Source organism: Lithobates pipiens, unplaced genomic scaffold (assembly GCF_037356315.1).
Source record: "Lithobates pipiens isolate NorthernLeopardFrog02 unplaced genomic scaffold, aLitPip1_a1.2 Scaffold_28, whole genome shotgun sequence".
In the NCBI taxonomy this organism is placed as follows: Eukaryota; Metazoa; Chordata; class Amphibia; order Anura; family Ranidae; genus Lithobates; species Lithobates pipiens.
The window spans coordinates 65,101,687-65,115,232 of record NW_027507789.1 but is presented as its reverse complement, the minus strand read 5'-3'; the positions used below and the strand labels follow the sequence as shown (position 1 = coordinate 65,115,232).

Here is a 13,546-nt window from a genome sequence, read left to right as displayed (position 1 = left end):
ATAGCAGATCACAGGATCTAGCAAAACTTCTGCAGACAAATCCACGGACCGATGGGCCCGCAGGGTTCCTAGGTCCTTCTCCTTCACTAGGCAGAAAAAAAAAATGAGGCTGCAGTAGCAGGCTGAGGGGGTTGTTACCTAAGGGACCTTGAAAGATCTACTTTTAATTATCACGTTCACATGTTCTGCCTAGTCCTCTCCTGAAGGTGGCTTAACAACCCAATGGTCTAAGAAAGGAGCTTTGTCAGTTGGTGAACGTAAGAGAATTTTTTTTAACTGACCTCTAAATGCCTGTTGCTAGGGGGTCCCTCGTAGTCTACCTCCTTCAGTGCCTGGGCTGGTGGCATCAATTCCCCTTGGTGCAGGAAGGGCTCAGCTCTGCCCCCTCTCTCCTGTCAGTCATCTGGGATACGTGACAGGTTCCAGATAACTGCGCGGCCAATCATGGCATGCGGCGCCTTCACAGCCGGGTGCCCACAGTTGCAATGCCGACACCGCCGAGCGGGGGGGGGGTTTGACGAGCGGGGCTTCGATCCCCCCGCATCGCTGGACCCTGGAACAGGTAAGTGTCCGATTTTTAAAAGTCAGCAGCTGCAGTATTTGTAGCTGCTGACTTATTTTTATTCTTTATGGAAATTTCTCTTTAAATTAACTATTGCCCACTACCGTTTTTCAGCTAGATGCTAGCAACAAAGGATGTCCCTGTACTGTCCATTTGACACACACAAAAACGTAAAATTAGGGATGCACCGATATTAGCCATTTTTACGAGTATCGGTGATGTCGCTTGGGAGCGGAACGCCTCCTCCTCCCCTCCGGAGCCCTAGAGATCTTTACTTCATTAATTTCTATGCCTAGCTGCCGCCAGCGCCAGCTCGGCTTTCAGGTTTCCCAATCCACCCTCCTCCCCTCCAGTGCCTTCCCCGCCTGATGGCGATGACGACGAGGGCCAAGACTTTCATGATGGCAGCTGTCTGCGCTGAGGTTCTGGAATCAGAGACAATGAGGTATTTGTGCTTAACAGTGACAAGCAGGTCTTACCCCTTGCATTGGATTTAAAAAAAAAAAAAAAAAAGATTTATTTTATTTTATTTTTATTACAGAATGTGCAGCAGAAGGAGCGAGTCTCCTCAGCACCACCAGTGGTCTCACTGTGGCAGTCCACAAGGTGGGGTTATTTGGTCCCAGCCAATGAAATGCCACTTTAGGGGGAAGGTAGACCCATTACATCTGTTACTGTATGAAATAATAAGAAATATCTGTGTGCTATGGGTTGGCTTATCGCCTAAAAAAAATAAATAATAATAATAATAATAATAATAATAATGTCCTATACCATGCCTGCAGTCTCTGACTGTCTCCTGTACCATGTCTGCAGTCACTTCTGCCTGTTGTCTCCTCCTTCCCTCATGTCTCCCAATAACCTTTCTATCTCCATTCTCCCCCCCTCCCCCCAACAATCACAGCCATTTCCATCTAAACTCTCCCACCCCACCCTCAACTACCTTACCCTCACTTAGCCCTCCCCCTCCCACCCTGCCATCACCCATCTCCCAAACAACAACCCCCCACTCCTGCTACTTCAAAGCTGCTGAGCCTAACCTCTTTTGATCTAAAATGGACAAGTGCTTCCACTCACTCTATTGGCAACTGCCTTGACCTCATTCTCCTACCTATGCACTCCGCACAACCTCTCCAATATTCCTTTGCCTCTATCTGATCACCACCTTATTAGTTTCAATCTCTCCTTGTCTGTCTCCTTCTTGCCTTCCAACTACCAAACTATTACCCGTAGAAACCTTCGCCATCTTAACCCTTCTCTTTTCTCTGCTACAGATTGTCTCTACAACAAAATCTCATCCTTGTCCTGCCCCAACTTGGCTACTTCTGTCTACAACAGTTCGCTGTCATCCACCCTGGATACCTTGGCCCCCCTCACTACGCACAGAATCAGGCCCCGACCGCTACAACCCTGGCAGCCAGACAATACCAGAAGCCTCAAAAAATGTAGCCGTGCTCTTGAACGTCTGTGGCATAAAACTAAGTCACAGCAAGACTTCAGCCAATATAAATCTGCCCTCCAAAAATACCATTCTTGCCCGCACGCTGCTAAACAGACCTACTTTATCACTCTCATTAACACCCTCTCACGCAGTCCCCGTCAACTCTTTTCTACCTTTACCACTCTACTTCGTCCTCCATTACCCCCACCCACTAACTTACTCACTGCCCAGGAAATTGCTTATCACTTCAAAAATAAGATTGAGACGATTCGTCTCGAGATCTCCGCTCTACAGACATCTCCCTCACCTTACACTCCCTGTCCTCCTGCACAATGAATACTTTCCTCTTTTGACCCAGCTACTATAGAGGAAGTCACTAAACTTTTTTCTAATGCCCACCTAACCTCCTGCCCCCTGGACCCTGTTCCTTCTCAAATACTACGGTCACCATCTGACTCAATCCTACACTCCTTAACTCATATCTTCAACCTCTCACTCTCTACTGGCATCTTCCCTAACCCTCTAAAACATGCACTAGTCACTCCCATACCAAAAAAGGCCTCAGAACCCACCAATCTTAACAACTTAAGACCCATCTCTTTACTCCCTTTTGCCTCCAAACTCCTTGAACGTTTAGTCTACAACCGACTGAGCAACCACCTCATTGAAAATAACCTTCTCGATCCTCTTCAGTCCGGATTTCGCCCACAGCACTCCACAGAAACTGCCCTCCTAAAACTCACTAACGACTTACTAACAGCCAAAACCAAACAGTCATTATTCCATACGCTTACTCTTGGACCTTTCTGCTGCCTTTGATACAGTTGACCAACCCCTCCTCCTCAAAAAATTCAATTTGCTTGGTCTCCATGGCTGCACTCTCCGTTGGTTTGAATCTTACCTATCGCACCTTCAGTGTCACTTACAACTCCACTTCCGCTTCTCCAGCTCCCCTTTCCATTGGTGTCCACCAAGGTTCTGTCCTTGGACCTCTACTATTCTCGATCTACACGTCCTCCCTGGGTCAGCTGATAGCCTCCCATGGCTTTCACTACCATTTATATGCTGATGACACCCAAATCTCTCTCTCTGCCCCTCAGCTCACCCCATCAATCTCCTCACGCATTACTGATCTACTAACAGACATATCAGCCTGGATGCCACACCACTTCCTCAAACGTAATCTATCTAAAAACCGAGCTCTTAATATTTCCTCCCCCACGTGCTCCTTCGCCTGACTTCTCTGTCAAGATCAATGGCACATCTATCAGTCCGCCCCCACATGCCAGGGTGCTAGGGGTAACAGACTCTGAACTGTCCTTTCAGGCCCACATACAAGCCCTGTCCAAATCATGCCGTCTTAGCCTCCGCAACATTTCCAGAATACGCCCCTTTTTAACTAATGACACCACCAAGCTTCAAATTCACTCCCTTGTCATCTCTCGCCTCGACTACTGCAACTCCCTCCTCGTTGGATTATCTTTACATAGACTATCCCCCCTTCAGTCCATAATGAATGCCGCTGCCAGACTCATCCACCTTACCAGCCATTCAGTGTCCTCCACCCCTCTCTGCCAATCCCTGCACTGGCTTCCACTCAGCCATCGAATAAAATTCAAAGTACGAACAATCATTTACAAAGCCATCCATAACTCTGCCCCTAGTTACATCACTAACCTAGTCCCAAAATACCAACCAAGCCGCTCTCTTCAGTCATCCCAAGACCTCCTGCTCTCTAGCTCCCTTGTCACCTCCTCGCAAGCTTGCCTCCAGGATTTCTCCTGAGCTTCTCCCATCCTTTGGAACTCCCACCCCAATCTGTCCGACTGTCCCCTAATCTATCCATCTTTAGACGATCCCTGAAAACCCTTCTCTTCAAAGAAGCCTATCCTGCTTCTAACACACACTGTTTTACTTCCTCCATCAGCTCATCCACCCCACAGCTATTACCTTTTGTATCAATTGCCCCTTCCTTTTTAGATTGTAAGCTCTAAACGAGCAGGGCCCTCAGATTCCTCTTGTACCAAATTGTAATGCAACTGTAATGTCTGTCCTCATGTTGTAAAGCACTGAGCAAGCTGCTGGTTCTATATAAAACCTGTATAATAATAATAAACTCTGGTTTGAACAAAAGCAATTCTATGTAAGTAAAAAAGTTATTTTCATTGCTCTTGGCTTCCTTCAACGCTACAAATTATTTTATTTTTTTTATATATTTTGCTGCTGTGGGCTGACTTTCTGTTAGAAGGTGGTTACATTTTTCTCCATGCCCCCACCGTATGTAGGAATGTAGCTACTCTCTTACTCGCTCCTACGTTGGACTAGGCACTCTGACATTTGTAGTGTGCTTTAGCAGTGCACAAGACTGAAACTAAAGTGTACTGCTTGTTCCAAGCAAACAAAACTTAGAAGGAAAATTTGAGGTTTAGGAGATCACAGAAGATGTTGCAAGGAAAACAGACACAACCCACCAACTTCCAATTAATAGAGAACCCAGGTGAATTATATTCCATTGAGGCAAGAATTAGTGTTTCAACGTAGTCTGTCTACAGAAATGCTTCAAAATTGGGACCCCTGGTTCCTAGTAGTGGGTCTAGCATCAGTTGCACTGATTAAACAAAGGCCATTTCAATATTAAGATACTTAAAAGCAGTGGATTCAGTCTTTGGAAAATTTAACGCAGGTCTCTTTATCCTCCTCTCAATATCTGACCCAATTGTTCATTATCCACAGAGTACACTACATTCCACAGAAGCTACATACTTGGGGGAGTGCGGAATCACCACAATGTCCCAGATGTGTTAAGGCTACGGACACCCTCATTCACATCTTCTAGTGCTGCTGTAAACTTCACCTCTACTAGGAGTTTATTTTTAATACCCTAAACACACTTTGCCCTACACGTTTTGTCTGACCCGAAGGTAACCCTTCTGGGGGTGATCCCGGAAGACCTTCTTCCAATCGATATACAATTGATGAGGACGACATTCTTAAATTTAGCCCGTAAACTCATACTGCAGAAATGTATCTTGCCTAGTCCACCAACATGCACCCAAAGGACAGACGCAGTTAATTCCAAACTGAGGAGCGTAGAGTTGACCCAATAAACATAGGGCTGTCCTAAACTATTTTTATAAAATGTGGTCCCAATGGGTGGAATTCACTTTATCAACCCATTCCGCATTGTTCTTGTGGCAGACATGGATAGGAGATTGCTCCGGGGTGCTTTTTTAATGCATGTCAAACAAAACACAGGGCGTTTGGTCAGCATTTTTAACACGTGTTAAAGGCACATCATACTCAATGAACAACTCGCATTAATGCTATAGGCGCTTTTGTTCAGTGTCAGTATTTTGAGACAATCCAAATCATACTCAAGAGCAATTATATTTACAGTGCTTTTCAAGTACAGATCCGGGTCCTGTAAATAAATAAAATGCCAAAATCTGGCACAAACCGCTTGTACAAAAGGCAGTATGTGAACATACTTGCAGTCAGCAGATCTCGATTATTATATGAATCTTCCAAATAAGTAACACATACCGCATCCCAAAACCTGTCATGCTGTGGGGGACTTTCGCTTTGGAGCACATCTTGAACTATATTTTCTACTTCAGACACATGGGCTCGTACCCAATCCAGCAGCAGTATCAAGAGCGATCCAGCTGAAAGTTAAAACAAGAGAAATTATTCAAGTATCTAAAATTCATTTTTAACTGATCTCGGACCTAGCACAGAACTACAGATATGGAATCTGATCACCCCTTCTTTAATTCAACGGACTGTTGGACTCTTTTTTTCTGAAGCACTTTATTGGGCACATTAATGAATTTATTTATTTGATAAAAACTCCTTAAATCCCACCGTGATTTATTTATGTTATTTATCTTAATTATATACATTCATTATCATCACGTTTTTTTAATAGATATATTCACTTTTTACTATATTATAATTCAAAGTTATTTATGTTTATTTTTTATATATCACTATTTATATGAGGTGTATATTGATTTTTTTATATGATTAAAGGATTGTTATTATTTCATAACTAGCATTGATGTGCATACTAATTATTACTGGAGATCATATGTCCATATGGTAATATAGGTCATTATAGGTGTAAATCATCATTTTTTAGGGTAGAAATTCGTGAGATAGCGCAGTTATATTTTTTGTTTTATAACTGAATCATATCCTCATCCATCCAGCTCCAGAATGAGGGGGCATCAATTAAAAAATACATATACCATTTTTCCCCCTTAAAATGAGGATAAAATCGTGGGTGCGTGTTATAAGCCGATCCCCTGCCGATTGTGAGCCTGTGGGCGGCTTTCAGCCAAGAACGGCCAAAAGCTGCCGAGAGCTACAGGACATCCAGCTCTGTATCTCGGCGGCGCCATTTTTAAACGGCAAAGCTGCAAATGAAACTGACATGGCTGCAAATGACACTGCAAGGGTGCAACGATGGACAAGGCTGCATGACAAGGCTGCAAATGACACTGACAAGGCTGCATGGCAAAGCTGCAAATGACACTGACAAGGCTGCAACAATGGACAAGGCTGTAATTGACACGGATAAGGCTACAATTGACACTGACAAGTCTGCAGTGTCGACTGCAATGATGGACAAGGCTGCAAATGACACGGACAAGGCTGCCAACGATGGACAAGGCTGCTAATGATGGACAAGGCTGCTAATGATGGACAAGGCTGCTAATGACAGACACTGATAAGGCTCCATTGATGGGCATTTAAATGCGGGGGCATCAATTAAAAAAAGACATATACCGTATTTATCGTGTATAACACACACTTTTTTCCCATTAAAATGAGGGTAAAATCATGTGTGCGTGTTATAAGCCGATCCCCCCGCCAATTGTGAGCCTGTGGGTGGCTTTCAGCTAAGAACGGCCAAAAGCTGTCGAGAACTACAGGACATCCAGCTCTGTATCTCGGCGGTGCCATTTTTAAACGGCAAAGCTGAAAATGAAACTGACAAGGCTGCAACAATGGACAAGGCTGCAAATGACACTGACAAGGGTGCAACGATGGACAAGGCTGCAAATGGACACTGACAAGGGTGCAACGATGGACAAGGCTGCAGATGGACACTGACAAGGCTCCATTGATCGGCATTTAAATGTAAGTTTTTTTTTTCCTTAAACTTCCCTCCTAAAAGTTTTTTTCCTTAAAATTCCCTCCTAAACTTGGGGTGCGTGTTATACGCCGATAAAAACATGGTAATATAAATTTAATTGTAATAAAATACAAGAAAGTATAATGCAGTTCACAATGCCCAAACGTAAAATGTACCACAATGTCAGACAGATCAAAAATGTCCCATCCGGAATGTAAATCCAGATCACGCAAGAAAATCAAATGGACAGAAAGTCTCCTTTAGGCTGGATTCACACTGATGCGAATTGGATGTGGTTTCTCCACATCCAATTCGCATGACAGGAGACTGTGACCAGCTCTCAATGGAGCCGGTTCACACATCTCCAGGGTGGTCGGAGCGCTTTGAACAAGGGCCCTGTGCATCGATGGCTCTGTTTCAGGTACAACAAATGCAGGCAAAAATTCAGGTCTGATTCGTCCCTGAAATAGAGAACTCACCGCACTGGATCCCTGCCGCGAGCCGCGTCTGCGCACAGCGTGAACCCAGCCTAATAGTTTACCACGTCCCATGCATGGTCCACCCAAGGGAAAAAAAGAAATAAAAAATCAACAAATGGAGAAGGATGTTGCATCTAATGTGGCTGTGACAATAGTGGCTGGGGTGATGCATCACTAGGGACAATTCTTTTTGTTGCTAACAAATGCGACTCTCACCGATTCTCATTTATGGAAATTAATAACTTATGGCTTCGGTAAAGCAGGGGTGTCAAACTCAAATTTCATCCCGGGCCACATCAGCATTATAGTTGCCAAAGGGACCACTGCATATGAAAGACTATATAAAAATGCATCCTGGCCTTTTTTTTCCCCTCAGATAATAGGTGCTCAACCATGCCCATACCACCAAACTATATAGATGGTGGTGTGGACAAATCATAGTAACAGGGGGATCTTTAAAGCGGGAGTCCGCCGGGACGCGTTTTTTTTTTTTTTTTTTTTAAAGCCAGCAGCTACAAATACTGCAGCTGCTGACTTTTAAAATAGTGACACTTACCTGTCCAGCGCGCCCGCGATGTCGGCACCCGAAGCCGATCTCTAGATCGGTACTCGGGTGCTGCCGCCGCCATCTTGGGTATGGGAATCAGGAAATGGAGCCTTTCGGCTTCATTTCCCGGTTCCCTACTGCGCATGCGCGAGTAGCGCTGCGCAATAAGGACGGTCCCCGCTGCCTCTGGGATCTGTGCGTTTCCCAGCAGGCAGCGGGGCACTTGCGGAAGGGGGCGGGCACTTGCGGAAAGGGGCGTAATCCACGCCCCTTTCCGCAGAGAGCTATCCCGGAAGTGGGTGCAGTTACCTGGATTATCCAGGTAACTGCACCCCCTTCCCCCTTGAAAGGTGCCAATTGTGGCGCCGGAGGGGGGGAGGATTCCGATGAGCGGAAGGTCCATTTTAGGGTGGACCTCCGCTTTAAGGGGCAATAAATACTAGGAGTGCATTTGCGCATAGGGCACCCCTGAATGTTGCACATGACTGCAGATCTGAGGGGTGGGCTATGTACATAGTTCAGAGTTCAGGGGTGTGTTATATACAGAGTGCAGGATTGAGGAGTACACTAAATACAGAGTGCAAGGTTTAGGGGTGTCTCATAGCCCTCATGCCGCCGCCCCCCCCCCCCCCCAAAGGCTTCCTTGCATCTGACATACCCAGCCCGGCTCTAGCACCTCACGGCAGTGTGACAGATCTGCCTCTCTCTCACTTGCAGGGAGATCACTGGGCTGCATTTGTGCTCCTGGACACAGTGGAGGATCACAGTGCAGCTTACCATGTGATACCCCATTTCACACTGCACCCTGTATCTCCCTTGTCCCCACTGTGAGTGTAGGGTAGGGTAGGCAGGGATCTGTGAGAGCTGCCAAAGGGAAAGCCATCCTTGAAAACACAGAAAGGCTTGTGTGTTTACAAGTGACATTGGTGAGCGAGAAGCGGAGGGCCACATGAAATGGCCTGGAGGGACAGGTTTGGCCCATGGTCCTTGTGTTTCACACGTACTGTAAAGTAAGAATGCTTTAAATAAAATAGAGATTATAATTGTGTAATTTTTTTCAATTTACAAAATGAAACCTAAATCAATATATGTGGCGTGACTACCATTTGGCTTCAAACCAGCATCAATTATTACACTTGCACAAAGTCAGATATTTTGTAGGATTAGAGTCAGGTGTACGATTAACCAATTATACCATATATCAACAGCCCGGGGTTTTGGAACCACTAGTGTACAAGGCTTAAAACTGGGTGAGGAACAGCCAAACTCTGCTAAGGCAAGGTTGTAGAATATCGTTTCCTGGTTATACACCATGGAAAGACTGAGCACCGGAACAAGACACAAGGTAGTTATAATGCATCAGCAAGGTCTCTCTCAGGCAAAGATTTCAAAAGCAGACTAGGGTTTCAAGATGTGCCGTTTAAGTTCTTTTGAAGAAGCATAAAGAAACTGCAATGTCGAGGACCATAGGCGCAGTAGGCGGCCAAGAAAACCTAATGCAGCAGATGAAAGACACATCATGCTTACTTCCATCCAACATTGGAAGATGTCCAGCAGTGCAATTAGTACAGAACTGGTGGAAGCTAGTGGAACCTAGGTGCACCCGATACTGTGCAGAGAAGTCTGGCCAGAAGTTGTCTTAAAAAAATAATAATAATTGTAGCCAAAAAGCCATACCTCCAATGTGGAAACAAAGCTGAACGGCTCAACTATATACTGTATGAGAACTGGGGTGCAAAAAAATGGCAGCAGGTGCTCTAAACTGAAAAGGAAAAAAAAAATGAAATAATTTGGCTCCAGCAGGAGGTAGTTTGTTCACTGAAGGGCTGGAGAGTGGCACAATAATGAGTGTCTGCGGACAACCGTGAAGCAAGGTAGAGATTCCATGCAAGTATGGGGCTGAATTTTTGGAGATGGAGATTTGGTCAGGCTCAATGGTGTTCTCAATGCTGACCAATACAGGCAGGTACTTATCCATCAGGCCATACCATCAGGGAGGCGTGCGATTAGCCCCAGATTTATTCTGCAGCAGGACAATGACCCCAAGCATACAGGAAAGGTCATTAAGAACTATCTTCAGCGTAAAGAACAAGGGGTCCTGGAAGTGATGGTTTGGCCCCCACAGAGCTCTGATTGCAACATCAAATCAGTCTGCGATTCAATGAAAAGACAGAAGGATTTGAGGCAGCCTACATCCACAGAAGATCTGCGGTTAGTTCACCAAGATGTTTGGAACAACCTACCTGCCAATTTCCTGTGTGCAAGTGTACCTATAATTGATGCTGTTTTGAAGGCAAAGGGTGGTCACACCAAATGTTGATTTGATTTGGATTTCTCTTCTGTTCATTTACTTTCCAATTTTGTCAACAATAAAACTATTAACACTTATATTTTTGAAAGCATTCTTAAATTTACAGCATTTTTATATATACACACTGAATTTTTTAGGTTACTTATTTCTGAGTTTGCCCAGCAACCTGACACAGCCAGCTATATGGACAACTATATTAGACTCACTAAAGACATTTTTTTTCTTTTGGGAGTGGAAAAGAATTAGAACCACTGCCAGGTTTTAGGGATGTCTGTGCACCCCATTAGGGAGATTCACCTCTCTATTTTTCCTGTTTCCCACTATCATTGAAAATGAAATTAAACAAAAATCACAACATTTAGGGTTGAGATCAGCACAGTAATATAGGAGAAATCTTCCAATGGGGACACTGGTTTTGGTGACCCTGGTGACACCCATAGATTCCCCCACTTTGGGGGGGGGGGTCTTATCACTTCCTGTTTTGGCTATGGCATAGGGAGTTAAGGAAAATCTCCCCAAATGGAACACAGATGGAAAAAAAAAAAAAAAAAAAAAAACAACCTTCTCTTACTCTAATCACACAAATAAAATAAAAAATAAAAAAAGGAAGAAGTCATTTTGCTTTTAATGACACCAAGAATTTTTTGATTGCCTTAAAGAGGGATTCCACCAAAAAAAAAAATATTAAAAGCCAGCAGCTATAAATACTACTACTTTTAATAAATGAACACTCACCTGTCCCGGGTTCCAGCGATGCCGGCAGCCGAGGCCGATCGATCGCTCGGCCCTCGGCTGCTGCCGCCACCATTCTAGGTGAGGGAATCAGAAAGTGAAGCGAATCGGCTTCACTTCCCGGTTCCCTACTGCGCATGCGCGAGTCGCGCAGCGCAATAGGAATTCTCCGCGCTGTCACTGGGACCCGTGTGTGTCCCAGCAGACAGCGCGGCAGGACAGGAAATGGCGTAGACTCCCACGGGAGTCTATGCCCGGAAGTGGGTGTAAATACCTGTCTTTGACAGGTATCTCCACCCCCCTCCCCCCTGAAAGGTGCCAATTGTGACACCGGAGGGGGGGGGGAGGGATCCGATCAGCGGAGATTCCACTTTAGGGTGGAACCCCGCTTTAATGATACCTTAGACCCCTGGTGCCCAACACATGGCCTGCAGGCCAATGGGCACCATACAAGAATCAGGATAGCAGCTAGGTGCTGGAAGCTGGAACACAGACAGTGCTCCAGCACTGAATGATAAGAGACTGTACTGTGGGCGGAGTACAAATAAACACGTGTCATTATGTAATTTTACAAAGCTGGTCATTGGACTGTGCAGAAAGCCATTTCAAATACCATGCATTAAGGATCCTTACCTGTAGCAGCTTCAACAAAGAGTATTTCACACAGGCTCCAACAAAGCTCCATGGCAGACAGTATAGAGAGCTAAAACAAATCAAAATAGTACATATGTTTAGATAAATTATCACAAATTACTTTTTTTGTTTGTTTTATTTACTTGGAAGCTGTGGTGCAGTAATTAGCATTGATTCGCTGAAGTACTACTGTTCTGTTTAGATGCAATTAGAACATGTGTTTCTCCTGTGTTTAGGAGTAGGTAATATAGCTTTTGTCCAAACTGAAAGGATATTGGTTGGAGGTAAATGTTCTCAGCTCTCAAAGCTCAAAAAAAAAATGGCCAAAGCAAAAAAAAAACACAGAAAGGAATTTGTCTTTTCTCAGTTATCTCATCAGCAGAGTTCAGACTGGGAGAAGGAGAGGCAGAACAACAAACCAGTTGTGCTGCAGTATTTATGTGATAACAAGGAGCATGCTATCATGAGCTGAGACCAAAGTAACAAAAGATATGAGCTCCTCAGTCTGCTTTTTTTTTTTTTTTTTTTTTTTTACTTCCCACTTACAGGCTGGGACAAGACCTAGTTGCATTATTTAAATGTAGTAAAAAAAAAAAAAAAAAAAAAAAAAAAAAAAGTCAGGTCTCCAGGCTGGCTGTTCTACAGAAATACAAATCATTTGGCAGGTAAAACAGCTTTCATATATGCATTTCATGTGGTCATGTAGTGGTTTACTGGATTTCCTTATTAAAAGGGAAGCATGAGCTAACATTTTACATAAGGCTTTCAAGTTTATCGACTCACTATTTGTAATGAATGGGACATTTAAAAATGGAAGTACTTGCGCGCTGTTATGTTGTGCCATTTGGTGCTACAAGACTACAAAACTTAATGAGCGGATCACTCACACCTATACACACGGCAAGCGTGTATTAATGTGCATAATTATATTCAAAAGGGGTTCAGAGCTCCCAAATGCTAAATGTGCTAGTTTTCCTTTAAATCTGTTTGCACAGCAATTTTCAAAGGTATATTAGCACATTAGTATTTGGGAGCTTGGCAACACTTTTAAATATAATGAATAGAACATAACATACTGTCAGGGCTGCCTAGCCCTTCCTTTTCTGGGCTGGCTGCTCACTTGGATTCCTGACTTCAGGCCTGGCTGATTACCTGATCTGGTTATTGAATAATCTCGGTCTGGTTCATGGTTTCTGACACATACACATCTGTCATTATGAGCAGCAGGAGATCTTTACATATTTACCTTTTTTTCCCCTCTAGTATACAAATGTCCATTTGTATAGCAACATTTTTTGCAAGAATTTACTGTCAGAGTTATTCTAAACCATGAGGCAGAGGGGGTATGTGAGCAGGGAAAAAAAAAAAAAAAAAAAAAAAAAAAAAAAAAAAACACAGCATCCTTTCTACCCAAATTATAATGTTTAGGTGTGGTAGATCCCTCCAGGATAAATCTAAAATGGGATTAGCATTATCTTTGGAGAAAGATCTGCACACATACAGCCACTCTATAGCAATGAGGTCACAGTAAAAATGCTATTTTTTTGTATATTTTCTTGTTTCTATACCAGCGGCACAGTGGTGTAGTGGTTAGTACTCAGTGAGAGTAAAAAGGGGCAGTAGCAGTAAGAAGAGTCGCTGGTTTGAATCCCAACCACGACACTACCTGCCTGGAGTTTGCATGTTCTCCCTGTGCCTGCG

The 13,546-nt window shown here is 44.0% G+C and overlaps 1 protein-coding gene across 1 annotated transcript in view; it reads right to left on the bottom strand.

Moving 5' to 3' along the window:
* Nucleotides 1–13,546, bottom strand: part of NUP85 (nucleoporin 85) — a 118,900-nt gene that overhangs the window by 66,869 nt on the left and 38,485 nt on the right. Inside the window, exons 6-7 of the mRNA XM_077459336.1 lie at nucleotides 11,846–11,915; nucleotides 5,547–5,668 (exon numbers count right to left, since the gene is read on the bottom strand). Of these exons, the coding sequence (XP_077315462.1) occupies nucleotides 5,547–5,668; nucleotides 11,846–11,915 (192 nt within the window). The remainder of the gene's footprint in view (nucleotides 1–5,546; nucleotides 5,669–11,845; nucleotides 11,916–13,546) is intronic.